Consider the following 27,839-nt stretch of genomic DNA (forward strand, 5'->3'; position numbering starts at 1 on the left):
TTCTTAACGTTTTTGTTTTTGATAAAATTGATACTTTTTGAGTTATTTTCGAAAAACTAATTTTTTGGACCACTTTTTCTCCCCCCATTTCTCTCAGAGGGGGGGTAGGGGTGAGGACTTTTGAACACTTCAAAGGGAGCACAAAATAAGCCTGTTCCCAAATTTGCAGACCTGTAACCATTATTTCTACCAAATCGATAAATTTCCTCCCATTTTACTGGGCTAAATTACTCTAATCAAAATTCAGTTTTGAAATAATTATTTGCGTACATTTTTTTCTTGCATTTTAAAATACCTGTTCAAAATATACATTTAATAAAATGTACTTTTTTAGCACTATATAAATTTAAAAATTTTGGTAAATATCTAGAAAAGGGGAGCCCCCCTCCCCGATGATCTTGACCTTGACATATGTTGTCAAGGTCATGACCCTGAGTAACCTCCCGCAGGTTTTAGACGGCGGTCACTATCCGTTAAAAAGTTATTAACAAAAAAAGTTTCAAAATTAACGTATCATGACATATGTTGTCAAGGTCAAGGTCATCGGGGGTGGCTCCCCTTTTCTGTACTTTTACCAAATTGTGCATTACAATATAAATAAGATTTGAATATATTCACAATTATATATTAATATTAAAATTTAAAATTATTTTACAATTTTTTAACAATAAAATTATCTTTAACTTGACAAAGAGAAGTAAGCTGTTGTTATATCAAATTTGATATCGGTTCGCTTCTTTTTGTCACGCTCAAGATAATTTTATCGCTAAAAATGTAAAATAATTTTAAACCGTTATATTTAATGTTCGACGCATATAGGAATTAATAATATTCCGTTTATATATATAATTAACTAAGGAATGATCGATGTATTTATTAATAGCGTTTCTTGTTATCGGTCATATTTCAAATAAGACTTTGTCATTCCTATATCATCCAGCCATCCAACTGGTTGAGTTAACTGTCTATAAAAGAAAGATTGACTATGTCTTATGAGAAAAATATATCTCATAGAATACCATAATTTTCATTGGATCTTAGTATATAAATTCATTGACTAAATGCTGAAGATGACTAAAAGATTTGCCGAAATATGTACAGTCAGCAATTAAAGGCTGCAACACTTTTTTAATTTCATAGATTTTTCAGAATGCAATCTACTCACCGAGCGATTTTTTCCTTACTTATAGATAAATACCGTAAATAAAAACCAATCGCTCTGTGAGTAGGCTGCATTCCGAATTCCATCCAAAAGAAAGTGTTGTAACCTTTTAGTTACTAACTGTACACATGAAATGTAATGTGTAAATAAATTCAAGTCTTTACTTACATAGCATTACACAATTTTAACAGTGCAAATTCGCAGCAACCTGTATTTTACTGTCTCTTGTTAAAATATTTATTTAAAATACACATTTTTTAATGTTGTATTTTTACGGTACAAGTTTAGATTTTTGTAAAAACGAGGTAATTTTTATATTATGCATTTTTAATACGAAACAAATGGTGTTTCTCATATTTTATATTCTATCTATGATGCCTGCACTATAAATAATTGCTGTTATATAGTATACGCGTATACGCGTGATGCAAAAAACAACTAAAATTTTTGCAAACTCTTTAATTGTTATTATTTATATAAGCACTCTTTACGTTGACGTGTGTAATGATTCATTACATTATTACAATTATGTAGAGCTGTTTTTTGTCATTATCGCGAACAGTGGATTAATAATTAGAAATGGAGCGTGTCCGATAATATAGGTATACTCTTCCGAGAGATTATGATGATGTTACGAGTATAAAATGTTGCTTTCGTTATAAATTTCATTAAAGAATGATTTACATCAAAGTATTTTGTAACAAAATGTAAAATGATAAATATTAATAACAAAATAATAATTAATATTCAAAAATCTTATTATATTATTAATATTAACATAATACTTAATAAGAATTAATAGTAAATATGTATTAACAGCGGAACAATAATAATAATAATATTCAATTTTTTCAACATTTTATTAATATTAGCTACTCAATCAGACACGTCTTCCACGAGTTCCACCACAAGCAAGTGGAAAAACCGGCTAAGCCACGACATTTCTTTGCAACCTGGAGAAGGAAATGCGTTTACAGCGGTAAAGTGCATCGTCGTAAGAGAAAGGGGAACCTACTATCCGCGGGTGAACGTTGCTGCAGACTTTATTCACTTCATTCAGTGCGTGATCCTTAGTCTGTCATATGTGCGGGCACCTTTCTCATTGGAGGAATCTCTTGTAATATTTCTCCATGTGTTCGTTAATCAGTGAAAAAACGTGAGCATATCGCAAAGTGCTGAATGTCGAATAGATTTTCTTCGTACAATTTACGTTATCTCTTTTCGAAACCTTTATCAGTGAAATTGAAAAAAAAATCGCAATTAATAAATATATTTTGACATCAAAATTTAACGAAAGTGAAAACTAAGAAAGTTTCATATAAAAATTAGTTTCATGGAAATATTTTAAATTTAAATAATGGTCTCTTTTTATTGCATGTTGCCTATTAATTAAACATTTATGAGTATTTCATACAAATAATACAACTATCATAACTATATTGTTATTGTGAGCATTATTGATTATGACAATCAATGCAGCGCTAAACTTGATATATCTAAATCATTGCAGTCCGTAGCAAATTCGCGGATGTTTGTTCGCCAAAATCAGTACCACAATTAAGCGTAATTCTCCAAATTCTGAACACTGAATCGACATTTCCTGCAATCACGTATCTCTTCAGGCATGCTCGAGAATCCAATCGAGTAAGCACTCATTACAACGGCATTACAACGACTTCCTAAGAGGAATTGCATCGAAAGCTAAGATGACGGGATCTGGAGATCTTAACGACGGAAATCGGTGAACTCGATCTTTTCCGTTTATAAATAAAAAAAATCTAGTCGATCATTTCCCAAAGCGCGAGTGAATTCTGCAAGGTGGATTCTTTAAAAATAAACAGAGGAAGTATGGCACGTTCGTTGAGTTACCTTTTCGTGATCGTATGCATTACTTATAAAGTGATCGCGGAAAGAGAATCAAACATCCTTAAGTTAAGCAGACCACAGAAGGTTGCTTCGAACGAGACTAAAACGACAAACTTTAATGTAACGGAATACACAACGAAAAAGAATGAATCAGGCAAACAGTCGCCTTTAATTGCTTTCAGCAAAAATAATCCGGAGTTGGACTGGAAGAATTACTTGAAGATGTTTGACGGAAACGAAGAAGAGCACCGAGATCTCGATGTCGATTTTATGAAGGAAAAACTCGAAAAGACGGCTAACAGTATACAATGGCTCGCTGATCTTTACGATCCTCTCAGGTGGGCCAGAGTGCCCGGAAAACTTCAAGACGAATGTCGAAGAGACATGGAAAGGTTTCTCAGTGCACTGAGAGACGGAAAACTCTGGGCGGCAAAAAGTAAGTAACTGGTTGATTAAAATCTAGTCGGAACCCTTTCAAGATTCCCCGAGATTGGAACATTTTTATATTGATTAATTTCCATGATTAAAAGATATAATAGCAGTACGTATTTTATAAATCTTATTTAACAATTCTTTGGAAAATTCTTGGAAAATAATTTAGGTTCTTCATACCTTTATATATATTATATTTCTTATATATATTATATTTATATATCTTATATTTCTATTTTTTTATAAAAATTTTGACAAAAATGATGAATTATTACTTTTTAAAAGTGATTGCGCAGAAAAAGAAAGAAAGAAAGAAGCAATATAAAAAACATAATTATGAAATATAAGTAATAATTGAGTTAAAAAAAAATTATGAGTAACAAAATCTGATTTTTAAACAAAAATCGTAATTAATTACTATAGAAATATATTCTTGAAGTAGGACGTAGGACTGAAGTAGAAATATTTATATTAAATGCACATAATTACTATGATTATCGATGAATTACCAAAGATTGCATCATTTTAGACGTCATCGTTTTATAAAACTCTTATAATATCATAATCGATCAAAACGCTATGACCTAGTTTGCAGCGTTGATTTAGTAAACTTCCTGACACTTTACACACAACTACTCTTGAATCTTTACCCTGTACGTTTCCTGCAAATACAGCATTACGGAAATGAAATTTGGTCGCTAAGAGATTCGGAAGAGAATCAACAATGAAGTCGTGCAAACAAATTGTCTTGAAGTATTAATATAAATTTAGAACGAAACTTCTTATGAGTTTAAAACAAAGAGAAGGTGAGAAAGAAAGATAGAAAGAGAATGCAATTGTTTGCATAAGACAAAATTTGTTTGAAAGAAAATTTTCCGTACCATTCAAAAATGTTATTTTGTTTCCTCTGTATATGCGCATTGTCTATTCTTTTTGTTTTTATACTGTTATAATAAATTTTCCAATAATTTACTTATACTATTTGATATTTTCTCTAGGGCTATAAATAAATTCCTTTTGCTTTAGATAAAAATAAAAATATATAGATGTATCACGTGTTTATATATAATTTAAGCACAGAATGGGCCATAACATAAATATATATAGAGAGAGAGAGAGAGAGAAATGCATATAAAATATTTATTATATACTGTTCAATATTCCGATAATCTTGGTCAAATAAGCATTTCCGATATTTCATGCAAATTTCTTCTGCCATATGAAAATCCGCAATTCAATGCATATCTGTATTGTAAGATATTATTGTGTATTTCAATTCAAACTGTATATGTATATTAATATCGTATAACGAAATTTAATTAAAAGATTGTACCGTAATTATTAATTAAAAGAATATGAGAGGTACATCTACGAATTATTTTACATAAGCGACATAATCAATCACTACACAAGATTAACTAATAACGTCGCCATGGTCTACGATATCATTATCGGGACCGTCCGTCCGCGATTTAGAAAGTGAGAAAGGCTTGGGAAGCTGAAGTAGCCGACCCGATGAAAGCATGCAGCTGCAGCACAGCTCACGGGCTGCAAAGTCACATTCGCGGTACGCGGATTTATCATGATTTCCGGTCACGAGCTGCGTTCGCGTTATCGATATCCGCAGTAATAACAACGGACACATCAATGGCCAATTGGCCATGCCGTCCTATTTCTCATCGTGGCAAAATTTGCGAAACTGCAATCGCAGCAGCGCGACACACGGCACCCGGCACGGGCGGGAGCATCTTCGCGCCACCGCGATCCAAGGTATGTAACAGTGGTTTTTAAACGAGCCGAGAGTTGCACGTCTGCAATTATACTTAGAAAGCGATGCTAATTGTCGGAAGCAATTTTTTTATCCTTGACTCTATTAATGACTTGTTTATCCCTTGGATACCCAAGAAATGGGATGTTTAAAGAAACTGCATAATTATACACATATGAGAAAATTTTTGGAGCGTGATTTATTTTCAGAACGATCAAATGCAACTTTGCAGTCGCACATCACGCGTGTCTGTCGAGCAGGGAAAAGTTTTAAAATGTGCGTTAAGTCAGAAAAAGTCGAAACGACCGTTTTACGAGACGACGGAAATAATTGTGTTAAGCAACGCAATCGCGAAATATACGACGGGAATAAACGAAACTTGGGCAATTATAAAGTTACCGCGCGACAAGCAATAAAAAGTTGCATCGGCAATTTCGTGTCTCATTGTTGCGGAGATTATTTCCAAATGCTACGCGGAAAAAGGACTTGCATTAGGCAATCTCTTTCGATATTTTGATCTTGCGGCTGTCATAACACACCACAACGAGTCATTATTCTTAAAGCCAGATTACCCATCAATCAGTCGGACGCCGTTACGCCATGGTTGAGAATTCCATCGCCAAAATGCAGTAATAACTTTACTGCTCAAAACAATTCTACAGTGACTTTATAGCTCTTTCTGTCTATGCAATATATCACGAATATAGATGGAAATTGAATTACGACGTCTGACGATTTAACTTAACTTTAACTTTCGCTGAGAAGTCACATCGTCTTAGAACGAGGTGGAGAAATTATTATCGTCTATGAGTCGAAAGTATGCAGTACGCTTTATTTTAACACCGTTTAGATTACAGTCTCTTAAAATTTCCACAAGTTAATTTGCGTAATATCAATACTTGCAGATTATCGCACAAAATTGATCACTTTCGCGATAACAGAGCAGCGCATTACGTTCTTGCGGTGGTGATCGGTTGATGCGAACGTATGTGCATATGCAGAAAGCCCGACAACACTTTCTACTCTCGTGATCAACACGAGTCGCTTTACGTAACTGACAATGAACCTTCCGCCGACAACCGTGTAATCAAGCTCCACGGGGAACTTGAGACAAACGAAATTTTATTGCGCTCCCGGTGCAAACGGTGACAGACATTCAAAGAGAAAAACGGGGGAAAAAAGTTATGAAGCAATAGTAACCGAGACGCAGCAACCGAGCGGTAGCTACTCTGTTCCGGAAAGATCTCGAGAATATCTTTCCCGAAAAAGAAAACGCCGCGCATATTGTCCGTGCAAATATTTCCGCCAATTTGTCGCATGTCGTCATGCTTAGCTGCTTTACAATCTTCTACGATCTTAAAAGTCTCTTCTTTCTCACGTCCTTTATATAAGGGACGCACGATAAATGTCACACGAAAGTGGCACATTTATTTCGCTCGTTCCGCCCCGATGATTGACAATTATTTTTCACTGTTTCGTTTGGCTTTCCTTTTCAGTGTCAGACGCGAGTGGCCGCTACTCCTCGCAATTTCACTTTGGCAACGGTTTCTGGCTGGGCTCGATCACCCTTTGCAGGGAACTCAATATCACCGACGGAAAAATTATAATGAACATCGAGGAGCAATCACCTTTTCCCTTGAAATTTCACGTCGCAAGATTTTATCTAAATCTCCCGAAAGAGGTCGACTTTTCAGTGAGTAATAATCAGCTTACGCTATTACCACGTTACACATTCTTTACCACGAAAATTAGATAATTACTTAAATGACAGATAATAAATTTCATTCCGTGCACATTTATGTATATAATTGGTTTAAATAAATTTAAGAAATATCTTTCTATATGTATTCGTTTTTTTAAATGTATGATAATAAATACATATATATACATTTTTTTATATTTGATATATAATTAACTACTTATGTGTGTGTGACTGAAAAGAGGTATATTAATATAGTATTAGATTTCTAATTGCAAATAATCTTATCAATTCAATAAACTTGTGTGTGTTTTATTAAAACAAGAGAATGACGTATTGAATTAACAAAATTATCTCCATCCGACTAATGTCGTTAATATATCATTTTTGTCGTACAAAAGATGCATTAAGTAATTTAAAAATAACCATTTTAATTCTTCATTCTTTTCATCAGTAATTATATACTTGTGATTTTATCATTACCACATCATTAATCATAACGGGACACTACGAAGCGGATTATTATTATATGTGATGCGTTTTGTAAATTAGTGTATTTCCTATTCAATGACATAATTTCATCGTTTCGTACTTGTATATTGCGATAGTACATAAACTACACTGCACGGAAATTAATTAAGCACGCATCGATGCTCCGGGCCAGCTGACGAAATGGTTACAAGAAACTATATCTCTATATTTCTAAAATTATCCATCAGCTATTAGTTGCTACGTATTGCTAAGCAATGATTATTTACATGTAAATAATCATTGCTTAATATATTTACATGTATTAAAAAATAATAAACCTCCCAGGTCAAGACAAATTGAGCTATACAGGTTGTTAGATATATATATATAAATTTATTATAATATATTAACACTGGAACGTTTCGATTTCACAGAGTCCTCATCAGCCGTAAATAACCCCATGTAAATTAAATAAACCAATCAACTTTGAATTAATATACGCATTTTTAACATACAATATCGCTCAGATGAACAAATTAATTTTGACGATTGAAATTACATGTCTTAACTATACGGATGATAACACACAAATGATTTGTGTGTTACCATTTGTGTGTTACCATCCGTATAGTTAAGACATGTAATTTCAATCGTCAAAATTAATTTGTTCATCTGAGCGATATTGTACGTTAAAAATGCGTATATTAATTTGAAGTTGATTGGTTTGTTTAATTTACATGGGGTTATTTACGGCTGATGAGGACTCTGTGAAGTCGAAACGTTCCGTATATCAGTGTTAATATTATAATAAATTTATATATACCTGGTGGGACAATAACTTTGTCCACTTTGAATATCTCCGCTATTTTTAGAGATATGAAAATATTGTTATTACAAAAGTTGTAGGGCATCAAGAGAACTATAACATATGCTAGTCATAATTTTTTTAGGTGGAGGCGCTTCGGAGATTTCGAGGTCAACTTCATTTTTTTAAATGAAATTATATGAATTTTTTTCACTATATGATTTCCTTAATTATTCTGTACATAAAAGTATTAAGGTAGAGATATAAAAAAAACCAATAATTTACGAGTTATTTTACACATTCTTTTGGTGCATATTGACAAAAAATGTTTAATAATTCGTGAACTATTGACTTTTTGATAATCGTACCTTAATGCTTTTCTAAACAGTATAATGAGGTGAATCAATTGGTGTGAAGAAAAGTAAAGATAAAAATCATTGTCCTTTTATTATATCTCTTTCTCTCTTTTTTTTTAAGATTATTAAAGGGATCCTAAAGTCGTTTGTATTACCGACTAAACTATATAATTTTTGTATCGTAAATACTTTTTTTTATCATTCACAGATTCGAAAATCCTTTTACAAGATTAAAGTATAATATTTGCCTATAAGGTAAAATCTATGCTGAAAATGATAAAAACTTTCAAAATTGAGTTCTTTACCATTTTTTAGTCCAATATGGCGCTCCAGAGCTATCACATCGTTGCACGTCATAACAACATTTGTTTCATATAAAAGCTACACGATCTGTACTTAAGAAATAGTAGTCCACAGGCATTTCGCATGAAGAAACAGCATCAAGTGCTTAGAAACTTATTGTTAGACACTTTATCGCGACGAATTTACGATACGAAAATTAACAGGTAATGCGTGCATCACTGTCTGCGTGAGATATTAATGTGGTAGTATGTAAAGATATGTCGATGTGTTGTAAAACAGCGACATCTAGCAATTTCATTACAGTTCACGCTTTGTATATGAACAAAAATATTAATAATTTAAATAATATCGTAAAAAATTTGATTTTAAAATATTCGTCTGTGAAATGTTTATTGAGAATCTTTCTAAGAAATTTATTTTAAATAAAATAAAATCAAATTATCGTTAAATATACATAAATTAGAAAAATGAATCAATTTAACATGTTAAATAAAAAATATAATTAATATTCGTTAGCGCTTCTTTTCAATAAAATTAACATAAATAATTAACTCTGAAATATTTTTATTACCCTTCTTTAATTTATTTCATATATTTATATCTGTGCTATAATATATCTCATAATTATGTGATATTATTATTCTAATAAAAAAAATTTAATGTTGCAAATAAACGATGCACATTGTGAGCTTTATTTTATTATCTCTGTATATACGTTAACGCAATAAATCGACAAAAAGATCCTATACATATTTCGATAGTTATGCATGCATGCTAACATTATAATCTATCTACTTTAAGCCAATAAATCTGCAAAGTATTATCTTTATCTGTGATAATAGTTTTGTGTGCTTTCGATCTGAATTTTTAATTACTCGTATCTTGTATATAATAATATAAGTTTCACAGATCCATTGTATCATATTAAAACAGAAAAGAATTTAAAACTCATCAATATCAACGGGTAGCAACGGAGTGTCGTAATTACGTTGATATGTAACATACAATACAAATATATATTATATTTAGTCAGATTATATAATAACGATCAAAATAGTTAACTTTAAATAACAATTGTTTCATGTATTAAATTAATATTAGTCAATTTTTTCAAATAAAGATTTGGTAATAATTAAATAATTCTTGAAAAATAAATAATTTATAAAAATAAACTATATACTATACTTCATAGTTGCTCCATCAGCGCCCGATGCCTCCCAGACTTCCTCCTCCTATCAAATTTGTTCATTGCACTCACACTCGTGAAACCGATTAATTACACCGTAGTGTACCGATTATAATCCGATTATTACAACACTTTAAAAGGCATCCTTGTATCTGAAACAAAATGAAATATTATTTAAATGACGTATTTCAATTTCAATACTACTTTCCAACGTTTTTAAACATTATATTCTATTAGCAGTAGGACAATATTCGATTTAGATGCTTAAGTATGTGCTATCAGTTTCATTCTATTTTTATCATATAATATTGGGTTGGAGAAAAAGTTTTGCCGCATTTTATTAACTCAAAATTGTATATTGTACATTAAAAATTTAGCAATTACACCATGATTTTTTAAATTACGATACGATGATTTTTAACGAAGTTATGAGCAATTACAATCAAAATGTTCCTTTACTTAACTTGTGAATAACTCAGAAATAAAAAATCTTAAGCAACATTTTTTAAAAATAAATTTTTAGGAAAAACTTTAAGCTTTTACGTTAGATAGTTGAAAATTTCCGCATTTCTTCTTTAGAGGGGTAAACCGGAGAATAAAGGGCCACTTTTGCCATTTTTACTATAAAATAAAGAATATTTAACTTACACAGATCGCGTTGGTATTTTTCGAAACTAGAGACCTTTGGCTACAAAATACATGCAAGATAGTATGTATACATATATACCCTTCATTACAAAAGATATCGTAAATTTTGCACAGTAAGTCACTCGGCACTTCTTACCCCATATGCGAGGCAAGAAGGTCCACATAATGGAGTAAAAAGTACCAATACTTCTACATTTGTTATGTAGGTACAAATAGTAAAATATGAAAAGTAATTCGTTACCGTTACTCGTTACTGATTTGCAAAAGTAACTCGTTACCGTTCCACTACTAAAAAATATAACGAGTTGTTATTTTTTTCGTTACTTTTTTTATACTTATACAATATTATATGCAGATTTTTGCAGTAAATATAAAAAAATATAACAGAGAATTCTATCTTCTAGTAGAAGAATAAAGATCAAAAACTGAAATGTATGTATATATATAAAATAAATAATGAAAAGGCTCTATATGTATAAAACAATACAAATATAAGAAGGACAAAAGAGTCAAGTAAATTTATCAACAAAATACTTCAAATATTTAAAATTTAAAAAACGTTTTAATAAGATCTTTAAAAATTACAAATTAACAGATGTTTCGACTCCGATCGGGTCATTTTCAATGTTACAAATTATTAAAATTAAAATGAATAGTGAACGCATTCTTCTTCTGGTAATCGTAAAATATCTTACACAGTTTTAATTATATTTTATATTAATTGACTAAATAATTTTAATCATGGACTTGTTGCTTTATTTGTATTTTTGACAAGGTAATAGAACTTTTGTATTTATTTATTATTTTCTATTGTTTGTGATTTTATTAATTCGTATATAATTTTCATTAGGATCAATTTATACTTATTATTTCAACATATGACTATTGCTATACCGAAGACTTTATATCAGAAGAAGAATGCGTTCACTATTCATTTTAATTCTAATAATTTGTAACATTGAAAATGACCCGATCGGAGTCGAAACATCTGTTAATTTGTAATTTTTAAAGATCTTATTAAAACGTTTTTTAAATTTTAAATAATTGAAATATTTTGTTGATAAATTTACTTGGCTCTTTGCCCTTCTTATATTTGTATTGTATATATATATAAATTCTCAAATAAATTATTTACAAAATCATTACTCACAAATTAAATAATGCAGAATATTGCGTCTTGCAAAATCGTATCAAATGTCATTACATGATACGAAATATGTACTCGTATCGCAAACTACAAATACATGCAAGTAGCAGAAAGCTACAATAAAGCAAAGAACCTATAACTTACATAAAGTAACGATAAAAGTAACTAGTGAAATCGTTACCATTACCTCAAAAATGTAACTGCGTTACCAAAAACGTTATTCAGAAGAAAATATAACGACGTTACCCATTCGTTACCTTGTAACGGTAACGACGTTGCAAATAACGCGTTACTTGCCAATCCTATTTTTGTCTATTCGAATTCGTATTTTAAACAGCGAAAACTTTTTTTTGGATTCAATTGAATTCAATTGGATTCAATTAGATTCAATTAGATACAACTGGATTGAAAAACTGCGTTTCCTATTCAAAATTATGAATTGAACAGTATTCACTATGGTCACAAACGCATTGAAAAAGCTAATATTATTTTATGATTGAAAAGTATACAGATATGCTCCATGCGATTCCTATAAATGAATAAAAACGTATTTGAATTGAAAAAGATTCATTTTAACATTCATGAATCTGTATATATATATATATATATATTTCTGAAAATTTGAATCCATTTCAACCCATTCTCAGATACTGGGATGTTAATTAATATGGCAACTTTATGCTGGATGCTTATTGGTCCAACAGTTTTATATTATGCTCAATGCTCTATTATGCATTTCATGTGCGATACACTTTAGTTGACAAACTGTGTGGTGGAATTTTCTAGTAAATGCGTTATTACAGAGATACAAGGGAAGGATCTTTTTCCCCGAGGACCTTTACTCTCCGGTCTATCCTACATAATAAACCTACAAAGTAAGAAGAAAATTTTCCCTTTTTTTCAGCTTGTATTTGTAAAAATTAATAAATTTACATGAGCTAAAAAATTATAAAAACTTTTGAGAAATTAGAAATTTCAAACTTTAAAACCTTTTTTTACATTTAAATTTTGTTTATTTTTGACGAAGATATTATACCATCTTTAAAAATCTACGTGGTATTATCCTTATTATTTACTTAATTCTAATGATATGTATCATTTGTATAAAAGATTTGGTATCAACAGTTGGCACTGAGTTAAATTCTATATTCTTTCAAATTAAAAAGTAAAACACAAGTGGTACCATCTTTAAAAACCCATGTAATACTATTCTTATTAAATTCTACTAAATTAAAAAATAAAAAGATATGGTATTATCTTTATCTTCATATATGTATAATGAAACCTATAAAATATATGTCTGTATTCTTATTGAATGATCTTCTTATTTCAATCCAAGTGGTTTAATTCTTCTTTAAAAGAATTATATCACAATTAATTTAAAGACAATTAATTCAAACACATTTATTCGTCCAACCAAAGTAGTAACAATCTTCCTTGAAAACGTTATTATATTACAAAGTTGCATTGCTTTATTCATCTCAAGTGTTACCACAAAAAATTAAAGAATAACAATAAAAAATGAAAAAAATTTATTTAAATAATAAAATTTTTTATGTAAAAATACTTGGTGCTGCTAGATCGAATAAGAAAAACTATGAAAACTATCTAAAAGAGAGACAGAGAGAGAGTTATAAAAATTAATAAAAATAGATGTAAAGGTAATGATAATTTGAAAATAATAGTAAACTTGTTACATTTAACAAAAATAGAATTTACCGTTTATTTCTTTTTATATAATTCATTTGCATATATTATACGCGAATATATACACACTGCATACTTTAACTCTCATGGAAATGTTTCTTATCACTTTTATATTAAATGTCACATCCATTTTTTATGACGTTATTATATCGGGATCGAGATATAATTAACTTGCATATACAATACGCGAATATATACATACTGAATACTTTAATTCTCGAGGGAACGTTTCTTATCTTTTTTCTTTTAAATGTCACATCCATATTTTTACTATGATGTTATTATACCGAGATCGAGATCTAGCAGCACCAGGTGTTTTTACATAAAAAATGTTTCTATTTAAATAAATTTTTTTCATTTTGTACTTTTTTAATTTTTGTGGTAACAGGTAACACTTGAAATAAATAAAATAATGCAATTTTGTAATATTACACTACGCAACAAAATTATCGCAACAAAATTTTTCATCGAAATTTTGCCATTTTTCAAATGCGCATAATTCGGTCAATTTTCATCGTATCAAGACGATTTTTTTTTATTTTATAGGTAATTATCTGTACTTTAAGAAAAACTTGATACGAAATTAGTGCAAATCGATGCTGTATCTTCATGTTTTGATAAAGCCCAAGCATTTTTTTCTTAAAAAATTTGATTGTTTGACGCACTACCTGAATCGCCTCGATTTTTTTTTAAAAATACCACATAGACCATCGTAAAGTGTACTTTTCAACAAACAATTTGAAAAAAAATTCGAGTCTCTACGATTTTTTTTGACCGAGTAATGTCATTTTGAAATTATTCAGGCGTTTTTAACGAATATCGCGATAGAGTCAAATACCGAAATCTCATTATGGGGAAGGATCCGTGTTGAACATTAATTTTATTATGCAGAGTGAATACTAATAAAAAAAATACAGAAAAGCACAGGATATTTTATTTTCTTACTAAACATGCCTTATTGAAATTCAATCTGCTCAAATTATGACCCTGCTAGAGGCGGGATTGAGTCAAAGCGCCGTAGCAATAAGAATGGGTATTAATCGCTCGATGGTATCGCGTGTTTTTAATCGGTACCAAGAAACAAATACTTATCGTCGGAGGCCTGGTCAAGGTCGACTTAGGGTAATTACGAATCGGGAGAATCGCAACATTGTCAATGAAGCTCTGCGCGTCTCAACAAGGGTTGCGCGACAAATCGGGAATGAAGATTTCAGTAAGCCGAGGCATGTTTAGTAAGAAAATAAAATATCCTGTGCTTTTCTGTATTTTTTTTATTAGTATTTAGCGGAAAATATCATTTATATTTAATATTATACGGAAAATAATATACGGAAAATATCAACGATTTACGCCAAAAAATTGTACAGCAATGTAGAGCTATTCCAGCAAATACTTTCCAAATATTCATTCAGAGTTCCAGAATCGCCTTTATTATTGTTTAGCAAACAACGGAGAACATCTTGAACATTTGTTATAATAAATGATGAAATTTTATGCAGTAACTATGCTTTGCTATTTTCTTAAATATCTCCTAAAATAGTTATCGAACAAAAAAATGTTTCCTACAGAAGTTACTTGTTTTTTTACGTAGAATAAGATCCTGTAATAAAAAATATACATTTCCATTTAAAAAAATTAATTTGACCTTCAAATGACGTTGAAAACGCCACCCAAATAAAAAATTGAGAGTGCCATTCTCTTTCCCCCTCGAAATTATGGAATACGTGTTTTAACATTTTTTTGTATTTAGGTTTCATTGTATATGAAGATAAAGATAAAATCACATGGGTTTTACTTTTTAATTTAGTAGAATTTAAATATAATAATAGTACTACATGAGTTTTTAAAGATTAAAGGTACCACTTGTGTGTTTTACTTTTTAATTTGGAAGATATAGAATTTAACTTGGCGCCGACTATTGATGTCAAATCTTTTATACAAATGATACGTGTCATTAGAATTAAGTAAGTAATAAGAATAATACCACATAAGTTCTTAAAAATGATAAAGTTTAATATCAAATCTGTTATAAATTAATACGTGTTATAAAAATTAAGTAAATAATAATTATAGTTCTAATTTACACCATGGTGGAATTAGACAGGTGTTTACTAGGGCGGTATTCATAGTCCATCCTCATTTTAAGACCATCTTCAATATTTTACTAAACAGCAAATGTGATTAATAAGTTCCACAGCCGATTAAGTAATTGGCTTGATGAAACTGTACAAATAATACGTATTATTAACAGAGACCGAAAATAACAATTATCATAAAAATTTGATCTAAAAAAATCGTTGATAAGAAGTTGGTATTTGTTCACAGGAAAAACAATTACCTGAATACTATATTTAAAAAATTGTTCAATAAATATAATACCCATAAGAGAGAGATGGAGAGAGAGAGATATATATATATATATATATCAATTTGTATGTATTCTAGCTGTGAATAATCATCATAAATGATTAAAATTATTTTTGATTACTAATAACTGCTGATGTTGGAAATTTTTTTGGTTACAGAATGACCATTACTGATTACTAATAACTGCTGATGACGTAAATTGTTTCTATTGGTTCCCGGCAATATTAAATACAAACATGTTTTCTGATTGCTATTGGTCATTGTCGATTTTATATTATCAATTTTGTTATAACGTTTGGCGGGAACCAACAAAGTACATAATAAAGAAAAGACCGTTTTTTGTCCACTAACGGAAAAATGTAAAACATAATGAATCTTATAGATTTCGACTTGCTGAATACGATGGTGCTATTAGTTTTCATTGAAACTACAGGGGACATCGTCATTTTTCAAGTTAAAGTCCTATATTTTACCCTCTCTGTAATACATAATTTTCAATATACGAGTAGGTTATTTCATGTGAAACTTAGTATGCGAAGGTTCCTAATATTGTTAAACGGGAATCTAATAAATAAGACGAAGCTCGTTGTTGCTGGGCCCGACTGAGAGCGGTTTATAGAAAATAGTTAGCGACAGCAAAAAAGTAGCCAAATGGCATCAGCTATTTTGGATTTTTTATTTCGAATTTATCTTATTTATTAGATTTCCGTTTAGATTGACTTGCCCTCTTATCTGGAGACACGGTAGTGTCTCGGCGCTAAGCCAAGCGCAGCGACACTGCTATACATATCACAGGGTGTCATTAATCGATGAAGTCACCTATCGTTAGCAGGTAGAGTAGACCGAACTGAGTCGAAAAGTTTTATACCATTTTGCAGTTTACGTAATATTTAACAAGATATTAAACCTTAAAGATAGCCGAATAAACGCGTTCGTCGGGCCTACTATTACCGAATATCCGTCATCGTTAGCTTGGCGCTTGTCGCGCCGCGCACACTGCCGCGAGTCTTTAAGGAGGGATTCAGATCTAGAAGCTTGATTTTTAGGCTATTTTCATGAATTTTTTCTGAAAAATTCGTAAGGTCTATTCAAATCAGGGATTTTCCTACATATTAGTACATATTTCAAGTATCTTTCAGAATTTTTTTTATTATAATATTCCAAAAAATAAGTTCTATATAACAGTTTTTGTCCGATCGTGAAAAAAATAAAGCGTTGCACCATGATTGCGGCTGTTCTATTCATCTGAAACAAAAAAATCAAAGAGATTCTTAAAGCATATGAGTTTGGCTATCGTTACAACTAAGATAAAAAAATATTAGATAGAAAAAATGGCGTCATTTTGAAAATTACTTTCCGATTCTTTCGAATTTTTTTCATCTTTAAAGTGCTGTAAAATAAATAAAAGTAAACATTTTAACTTTATTGCAGTTCCATCGAGAATTATATATGCGCTAAAGATGTGCGGAAAATTTCATCGCGATTGGTCAAATACATTTTGAGAAATCATGGTCACCAGTTAAGAAAATGCTGTTTCAAGAAAAACGCGATTAAAGCTTTTTAACTGGTTACGTAGAGATAACACTCGAATAATATTATTTACAATCAATCTGCTATTCCAGGACCATAAAGGGCAATTTCCTCCTTCTCTTATATATCTTACAGAGTCGCTCTTTCATCTCTAACAATAAGTTGCGCTCATTGGTCTTTTCCGAAATCGGACGGCGCCGCTCTGATCGGCGAATACAAGCTTCGTTGCGGCTGTGTGCGTACATTTCCGCCTGCTGGTCAATAGTCACTCTCATTACGTCCATTAATTTTAAAATGGGTAGAAATCCTTCATTAAGTATTATTACGGCTAAAAAAGTCGCAATTTCAATCGTTTTTGCAATGCAAGTGTTTCGGAAAGAAGATCCAAATCATTACGTTTAAAGATTCATTATTATTTTGCGTTTCTGCATTCAAACATCATTCCAGCAACTCATCACTCGATAAATTTTCATAAATAGGTTTAATTATTTTCAATACAGTGCAGTAACTAAATTATCGCGCGAAATAGAAAAATTATTGGCATTTTTAGAAGTCTTCAATTTTTTTGCCGACATGCTCGTAAATTCTACATCCTTCTCAGCCGTAAATCGATTGCCCGTGAAATGTTGTTTTTTCTGACGATCTGGATGAGTTCGTTTTTCTCGAACTTTTTCTGCCCATTTTACTGCGTAAAAGTATACGAAATATGTATTTATCACACGAAGAACTTGCTTGCGTCCGCTCGTGCCAATGTTCAAACACTGACATACAAACAGATATTCCTCTACAGATAGGTTAAAATCGATCCTACTTTCAAAACAGAAGTTTCTAGTATCTTCAACTTTCAAAAATAACGGTCGCCTGAATTTAAATCGAAATATAATCCCTATACAATGCTTTATTACCTGCTTCTGAGCTCAGGGCGGAGCGCGCCCAGAGCTTCTTACAGAGGCACCTACAGTGCCGCTCCTGAGTGCGCCAACTTTAGACAATATAATTCGTTAATTTTAAACGCTTATAATTCAAAATTTTATTATAACCTCAATATTTTGGTATTAGAATTTTTGTCTCAAAATAATCTCAAGAATCTTCTCTTAAGCATCGTTCGTTTCTTTCACGAGCACCCTGTATATAAATCCTATTTTCTTATTTCTTTTCATAACAATTAAATCTTAACATTCTTAAAATTGTATTTCTTTTCGGATTTAACGCATAAAAGAAGTAATTTGCTCTTATCATTTATTTGGTTAAGGAAGTTGAAAGGAGAATGCAATATGTTAAGAATTACTTGAAATTTTAAACATAGCTTTATCTACAAAATATGCTTTTATGTAAATTTTTCAGATTTTTTGACCAACGCATTTTTCTGTAAATTAATAACAAAATTCTGGATTTTATATTAGACTATCTCTCTTTCTCTTATGAGAGACTCCATTGTATGTATAAGTTTTTAACAAATATAAATATTTGAAATGTTAAGAATTAAATAAATTTATGTTTAATGTATAAAGTATAACATATTAAAAATATATTTGAAGATTAGAACAACTTTTACTATTTAGATTATTAACAATAGTAAAAAACACAACCAACGATATGTTACTTCTGCCATTGAAACTGTTTGAGGGAAAAAATATGGCAACATTGTTAGGAGACGCGGAACATTTTAAATGTGAAATGTAATTCTTTTTATTATTTGTGTTGTAAATATTATAAAATGAATAATCCGTTACCTTCATGGTAAAGTTGCAGCAAATTTTTAAAATAAAATATATGTTACTCTCTAAATCTTTTAAAGTGACAATTTAGCCACTCTTGAAAAAAACTGAAAATTTTTCATTCTTGAACAATATAGTGGCAGATTTTCACTCTTTTAGAACGAAATTTCAATTCAAAGAAATAAAATCTCACTTTAAAAAAAAAAGTGAGATATTTTGTTCCCTTTGGAGTGAGATAGTAGTGAATGCAGAATGACACATTTCCTAACCTAAAAATGGTCAATTTTAATGATTTTGCGAAACAGAGCGATGCCTTTTTTCTGCTAGTGTTACCAACTTCAATTTTTCAGATTTATATCGTTGCCAAGTCATTCTTGCGCTAAAAATATTAGGTGTATATTGTACAATAATATTATAAGAAATTAACTTCTAGTAGTAGTAGTATCTAGTGATGATAGGATTTTTTTCGTTCTATAGACAAAAAACTGAGATTAGTGCGACAACAGTCATTTAAAGATATATTGAAAAAAATAGATATTCTTTATTTAATTATTTGTATTTACACGTCAAATAAATTTTTTTAAGTTTAACAATATTGCACCCATCACCACCAGTAGAATGCTCTTTAGTAGACAACAATTTCGTAGATAACAAATATTAATTCGCACGTAAAAATCGTTTATCAGACGAAATGTTCGAATAACTTTTGTTCTTAAAAAATAAAAATTTATAAAAATATGAAATTGCATTTTTTGTATCGTAAATTGTTTTACTATCTAATAGTTACTTAAAAATAAAATTATCTTAAAAATTATCTAGGTAAATTTTTTTAATTTTATCTTTTATTTAAATTGATATAAAATTAATCATCCTATCTAAAATATATTTTTGTGTGATTTATCTTATCTATGTTTAGATAATTTTTAATGATTTAAGCGCAACACTGGTTGCTTTTTAAATTTACAATTTAAGTCTGTCTTATAGATCATTTCTAAGCAAATGTATCGTTAAATCGTAAAATCACAAATTGTAATGCTTATAACTTTACATAAAGTTTTTACAAACAACTTCTTGCTAACCGTAAGACTAATTCTACAACGTGCTTTTTGTTTCCTGTTTCTTGCTGTTTGTCTCCGTTTGTCTCTTGCCTTTTTGATCAAGAAGGCAAGAGACAAACAACAAGAAACAGGAAACAAAAAGCACATTGTAAAATTAGTCTAAGATTTACGAGAAATTGTAATGTATTTACGAACGATCGTATACTTTATGATACGCGTAGAATTACAATTTCAGTCTTAATTTCTTACAAATCTTACGAGGATAAGTTACGAGCTTGGTTAGAATTGATCCATTAATGTGTTACGGTAATTCTGTGCTCAGACTCTAAATCTCTCTTTTCTAACTTCTAAAGCATAAACGTACAAGCAATATCGATAGACAAAACTGATTAAATAGATATACAGGGTGTTCATTTGAAAACTTTCCAGTTGATTATCTCGAAAAATATAAAAGATACAAAAAAAAAGTTAAAACACGTGTTCCATGATTTCAAGAGGGAAAGAGAACGGTACTCTCAATTTTTTATTTGGAGGGCGTTATCAACGTAATTTAAAGGTCAAATTTGTTTTTTTAAATGGAAATGTATATTTTTTATTACAGGATTTTATTCTACGTAAAAAGAACAAGTAACTTCTGAAGGAAACTTTTTTGTTCGATCACTATTGTAGAAGATATTTAAGAAAATAGCAAGTCATAGTTACTGTATAAAATTTCATCATTTATTATAATATTCATTTCAATTTTTATCAATATTTGTGCTATTTCAACACGGCCGATTGATTGCTTATGTATATGAAAGTACTATCAATAGGCTTTAATAATCAGTGTATAACATTTGATCGGATGCAAAGAACACAATTTTATCACATTAAAAATATCGAGTTTCGTACAAAAAAAAGAATATTTGCGGGAAGTATTACTTTTCTGTTTTAACTTCAAGAAATCTGCTACTGAAAGTCATTGTTTGCTAGTGGTTTATGGGGAACATGCTCAATCTGAAACAACTTGCAGAGATTGGTTTAAAAGATTTAAAAACAACGATTTTGACGTGAATAGCAAAGAGCGCTTTAGTCAGCCGAAAAAATTTGGAGATGAAGAATTGGAGGCATTACTTCAAGAAGATTCATGTCAGACGCTCAAAGAGTTGTCGGAAACATTAAATGTCGATGTGTCAACCGTTAGCAAACGTTTAAAAGTAATGGGAATGATCCAGAAGTTCGGAAATTGGATCCCACATGAATTGAGAAAAAGAGACATTACAAAACGTTCAGTCATTTTGAATTACTGCTCCAAAGACAAAAACGGAAGTCATTTTTGCATCGAATTGTGACCGGCGATGAAAAATGGATTCGTTACGACAATCCTAAACGCAAGAAATTATGAGTGTGTCCCGGCGAACCATCAACATCAATGGCAAAACAGAATATTAATGGAAAGAAGCTGTGCATTTGGTGGGATCAAGTCGGTGTCGTGTATTATGAGCTGCTGCAATCAAGTCAAACCATCAATGGTGAATGCTACCGATGTCAATTACATTACTCAATTTGAATCGAGCACTCAAAGAAAAAAGCCCAATACGCCAAAAGACATGATAAAGTTATTCTTCTCCATGACAACGCCAAACTACATGTTGCACGGTGAAGGAAATCTTGGAGGCACTTGGATGGGATGTCTTACTTCACCCGCCCCAGACGTTGCTCCATCAAATTACCATTTGTTTCGGTTGATGCAGCATGATCTTTCTGAGCAGCACTTCAGTTATTTCGAAGATATCAAAAAGTGGCTCGATGACTGGATTACCTTGAAAGAACCTGAATTTTTCTACCGCGAAATCTATTTGTTATCCGAAAAGTAGGAAAAGGTTATAGCTGTCAATGGACAATATTATATATAAAATATCAGGCATCTTTTTGATAAAATAAGCACAAGTTTTTTAGTAAAAAAACAGCGAGAATTAATTCAAGCACCTAATAAGATTTTTTTTTTTTTAATTTAGAATGATATTTTTTCCATCATGATATGTTTGTATCGTGGTGGAAAAAATATCGTTCCGGATTATTTGTCCTTTTTATTAGAGACAATGCCAAATATTTCTCAAGTTCAGTTTCATGCATTTTTTTTATTAGATATGTCACTAAGTTTTCTTTGAAATTCAACTTGTTCATCATCTATTTCTTAAGTAAGCAATGCAATAATGTTAAAATAATACCAACTATCCAACCAGATATGGTACATATCTGGTATCTGATGTATCCCTAGTTGCCACTTCGAGAGGCCTCACTATATCGAGATCGAGTTTCACGCAAATCCGTCAAAATTTCGTAATTATAGCCGCTATATTGGATCTACCATTTTGAATTTTTTGTTTTTAACATTAGATTCGGAACCAGCGACCTCAAAAACCCCTAGATATCAAGTTTCACGTAAATCCATCAACATTTTGAATTTTGGCAAAGATTTCGGGTCGTCAGGTGCATTCGCTAATCTCTAATTGTAATATTTCAGTAAGATCGCGTTTTGGGAGATAATGATGGCGTAAGACCGCCTAAAAGTGCACATCGCTCAAGAGTTCAAATTTAAAGTCAAGATATAAAATATTATAATATTAAGTTAAATTAACATATTAACAAACGCCAAAAAGTATAAGAAATTATGTAAAAAATACAAATATGAAGCCTATAACAGTCTAGCTTGGATCTTTTAATCGCTTACATATAAACTACCGCAATACTATCACGAATTAAATTAAATTAATAATTAACTGATATACGTAGTCCCTCCAAATTGCACGCCGAACAATCGTCGGTCTTGAAACGCAACTCTAATAATCTGAAAATAGCTGTTATAGGTTTCGTATTTGTATTAGTTATGTTCTTATATTAACGGTCTCTAGTATTGAATATTATATAAAAAAAATATATGTAGATATGTCAAGACATTACAAGTTTCAGTCCCTAGTTTGGACCATTCCTCAGATGATAAAAAAACATTGAATGAAATAATAGAATATAATTAAGAAACAAACATCATATTAAGTCAGTTGAAGATGAATCCTTTTTTCGAGTGATACCAGAGTTAATCGTTTGCGAGCAACTCTGGTATCACTCGGAAAAAGGATTTATCTTCAACTGACTTAATATGATAATCTTAAAAACTTAGTTTGATCCTCAATTATATTTCCATTATTTCATTCAATGTCTTTTATCATCTGAGGATGATCCAAACCAGAAACATGTAATGTCTTGACATATATAATTTTTTTACATAATTTCTTATACTTTTTGGCGTTTGTTAATATGTTAACTTAACTTAATAATATTTTATATCTTGATTTTAAATTTGTATAAAAATTTTATTACCGACTCTTACTTGTCCTTGTTCTTATAATTTTATTTTTGAAAGACAAGAGTCTTTACTATTTATTATTTTAACTGTATTTCACATAGAATGTGCTTTTTTGATTTGTTGATCTGTGTATAAAAAATCGTTATAATCGTTTCAGCGATAAAGGAGATATTTTAAATTTTATGATTTTGATCACTTTCTTTCTATATTTTTCAAGGATGAATTGATCAATTTCTACATTAAATCGTCGCTTAGTAAATCATTTATTTCATTTCATAAGATATTTTTACTTTGCTTACGGAGTCATTAGCACATTAAGTTTAGATTTATGATTTATGTTAAAGTTAAATTATATATATAATAAAAATTTTATTCATAATTTTTATTATATATATAATAAAAATTTTATTCATAATTTTTATTATATATATAATAAAAATTTTATTCATAATTTTATCTGAGCTGTGTTTGTGTTGTGTGTATGGTGTATTTTGATGTATATATATATATATGTATTTTAATCAGAGGCCGTAACTGTATAACCAAAATAAAAAAAGTTGTAACATAACACACACACACACACACACACACACAATTATATTTCCCTTTAAGTGATTCCGGCTATAAATAACCATTATAAATAATTAAAATTATTTTTGGTTACGAATAACTATTGCTGATGTTGGAAATTGTTTTGCTTACAGAATAATCATTACTGATGACGGATAACTAAAAGCAATTTCCGACATCAATAATGATTATTCGCAATCGAAAATAATTTTAATCATTTATAATAGTTATTCATAACCCCAAAAACAATTTCGTTATCAGTAATGTTATTCTGTAGGTTATTCTGTAATCTGTAATTTCTAATTTTATAATTTCCAACATCAGCAATAGTTATTCGCAACCAAAAATAATTTTAATCATTCATAATGGTTATTCATAGCCAGAATATATAAAAGTTGATATCTTATGAATAATTACATTTATTGAACAATTTCTTTAATATTTAGTGATGATTGTTTTCTCTGTGAATAAATACCAACTTCTTATCAATGATTTTTTTAGATCAAATTTTTATGATAATTGTTATTTTTGATCTGTTATTTTAATATATATTTTATATATATGCAATTTAGTTCTTGAAACATTTTGTACGGCAAGGCATTTAAAATTATATAAATTAGAATTTATTTTGAATGTGTCGACACAAATTGTAAAGCGCATAAGTGAGTTTAGTCCTTAATACACACGATTGGATCAGTCGCGTACTTGTACAATTCTTTTCTTTAAAATATATTAGAAGCATTTTACTAAGCAATAGTTTAAATTTTTTTCCTTTTTCACTACATAACTCAAATATTGTATAATATATAATAATACATATATATATATAGTACATTATAAAAACGTTTTATTACGTATAAAAAATATGTAAGAATTACTTAATAATTTTTGAATACTTGTAAAAATGATGGAAATATTATCTCGGGACACAAACGACGAATCGTATGTGATAAAAGACTGGAATATGTGAATCGAAATATTTATCCAAAAAAATCAATAAAATACCAATATGAGCCGACACAAGTTATTAGAACTATTTAGATCTACAAGTGTGTGTTTTTTTTAATATAAAATTTATTCGAAATGAATAATAAAGTGTGTACATACGTTTCGATCTACGGTTAAAAGGTCCTCTTCAGTAAATCAGTACAAAGAAAATTGATTAAATATAAAAGTTACATATCTTGTGTACACCAAATTGTTAAGTTTAAGAGAAGAGAGAATTGAGAGAGAGAAATGAAATTGTTACTTTAATAAATTATAAATTTAGGAAAAATTGTTTATGGATTAAAAAGATAAAAGCTGTAAAAAAAATGCAGTGATTCATTTTCTTTTTTGAATGTTTCATTATATAATTATATATATTCGTAAATTATTTTCAAATTAAAAGCGTGAAAAATATACAACAAATAATCAGATTGAATAATCCAACAGAAAACTTATCCTACATTAAATTATTTATACGATTTATTAATAATTAAGGTAAATGTACTAGTTAATGTACATGAACCAATTGTTGGACAAAGTGATAAAACATTTTAAATATAAAGCTTTTGATGATATGTACGATTTTAAATTAATTTGTAATTAAATTTTTATAAACAATAAATTTATTTGAAGTTGTACATATCATTAAAAGTTTAATATTGACAATTTTGTACCCCTTTGTCCAACGAATTGTGTCATATCTCCTAACTGTCCACTAATTGGTACATTTACCTTATTAACAATTAATTTAAAATATAAGGAATAATATATGTTACGTGTAGATAAGAAATACAAAATTATTTGTGTACAGAAAGAACGATTTTGCTGAAATATTAAAAAATTTAACTAGATACAGATCTGAAAATAATTTTGTTGAATCACACAAATAATTGTAAAAATTCAAATATAATAAACAATGCTGCAAAAAGTTTTGATATTTAAGCAGCTAGCACTATAATTATTTTAATATAGTCCAATCAAATTTATTTTCAGATTTGTACCAAGCTAAATTTTTAGATATTTCAGCAATATCTTCTTTCTGCAAGTGTGCGTATAATGAAAACCAATATATATGTCATAATAAAAACCGAATGAAATTTTAATATTAGAAAATCTCGAACTTATCGAAAGTAATAGAAAATATTGAGCGCATATCGGTGCATTTTTGTTAAGTCAGAGTAACAGCTGGGCAGCCAGTTTATTTCCTATAGGAAAAGTAAGTTTCGGCATTTGCACTAATAAGATTATTCGCTGACTTCAATCTCAAAGTTCGTCGGTAGTTGTTTCGCTGGAAATCCGTTGCTACCCGCCTTTAATCTTGTTATCCTTGCGGAGTTTGACGATATCATTACGTGCTTAATTAATAAAATTTCCTAACTAAGCGATTATGCAATTTGCGGACTATGATCCGCACAATTTATCGAGTGTAAGTTACTACTAATTAAAAAAAAGAGCACCTGTCGTATTTCGATCCAGGACCAGTTTCAATAAATTCAGCATTACTGAGCTGGAATCCTTTCTCTCTCGCCGGTGACGGTAAGAGAGGGGAAAAAAAAGAAAAATAGAACTGCACATAGTACGCTATTACAAGAACCAATAGAAGTAGTTTGAACTACGTTTTTTTCCATCGTCACGCGTTCTCATTTCCATTACTGCACGTCGACGCGACTAAATGAAAATTATAATCTCCAACGTTGAACGAGCTCGACTATCATCATATTTTTACGCGAATACGTGAACTTTTTGTGATGCGGAAGATTACCGTTCGAATCTTCTTACGGAAAATCTAAAATTCCGTCCTACTTCCTCTCATGTGTAAAAATGTGTAGACAACGAAATATATGATACAATGCAGTCATATAGGAAATATGCATAAAATATGCATGCGTATTTCTGTTAAATTTTTTTGTAAACAGCGCACCTTTTAATAAATCAATCACCAGTATCTTCTTTTAAAATGGTTAGCATTTTTTGCCACAAGTATATAAAGATATAAAAACAGAAGGATTTCTATTCTACAAGATTCACTTATTAATGAAGTAATTTTCGTTAAGGAACAAAAAATACTCTTTTCTAACGAGATTATTTCATTTTCTTTCCAGACACGTCAGGTGTTTTTGGGTCTCTGCCTGCCGGGTACATGCGATCGCGCATCCCTGACCTCGATGCTAAGGGCCAGTGCTGATAGAGTCGAACGCGAAGGCAATTCGACCTATCGATCGAGCGGCCCGAAAATTCACGTTGTTACGGTGAAGCCCGTGCCATCCAGCAATTACTGCGCCTGGCAAGATCCCAAATTTTACGTCCTTTCGTGAGTAATCCTAAAAATCCTCTTATAACTTGAACCGTAAATTACTCGAAAAGCTGTAGTTCCGCGGCCAGTGAGTTCGTGATATGACTTTTCGCATCACATAATAAATAATTGAATATCGTTGAAAAACGCATCTATTTAATAGAAAGAAGCAACCGTGACTGAAATGTTAATTAATTTATTTCGCGAATTGATTGTCCCGATTATTGTACATATATATATAAATATAACCATTTATACACGATATTATTTAAGTACGACGTTTTTATCACGCAATCTTTCACGGCATTCTAGATAAGATTGGCCCCGATAATAGAAAAATATTATTCATGCGATTTAAAGTGAGAAAAGCGCTTGAGCTATCTAACGGCGTAACTTAGGAAATTTCATTCTAGGACACAG

At 30.1% G+C, this 27,839-nt stretch overlaps 1 protein-coding gene across 1 annotated transcript in view; it reads left to right on the forward strand.

Moving 5' to 3' along the window:
* Positions 1–3,010: 3,010 nt before the first annotated feature.
* The window catches only part of LOC108782399 (nose resistant to fluoxetine protein 6), a 39,606-nt gene continuing 14,777 nt past the window's right edge, over positions 3,011–27,839 (forward strand). Inside the window, exons 1-3 of the mRNA XM_018550677.1 lie at positions 3,011–3,464; positions 6,725–6,921; positions 27,229–27,437. Coding sequence (XP_018406179.1) covers positions 3,011–3,464; positions 6,725–6,921; positions 27,229–27,437 — 860 coding nt within the window. The remainder of the gene's footprint in view (positions 3,465–6,724; positions 6,922–27,228; positions 27,438–27,839) is intronic.

The sequence above is a fragment of the Cyphomyrmex costatus genome, unplaced genomic scaffold (assembly GCF_001594065.2).
Source record: "Cyphomyrmex costatus isolate MS0001 unplaced genomic scaffold, Ccosl1.0 scaffold125, whole genome shotgun sequence".
Classification (NCBI taxonomy): Eukaryota; Metazoa; Arthropoda; class Insecta; order Hymenoptera; family Formicidae; genus Cyphomyrmex; species Cyphomyrmex costatus.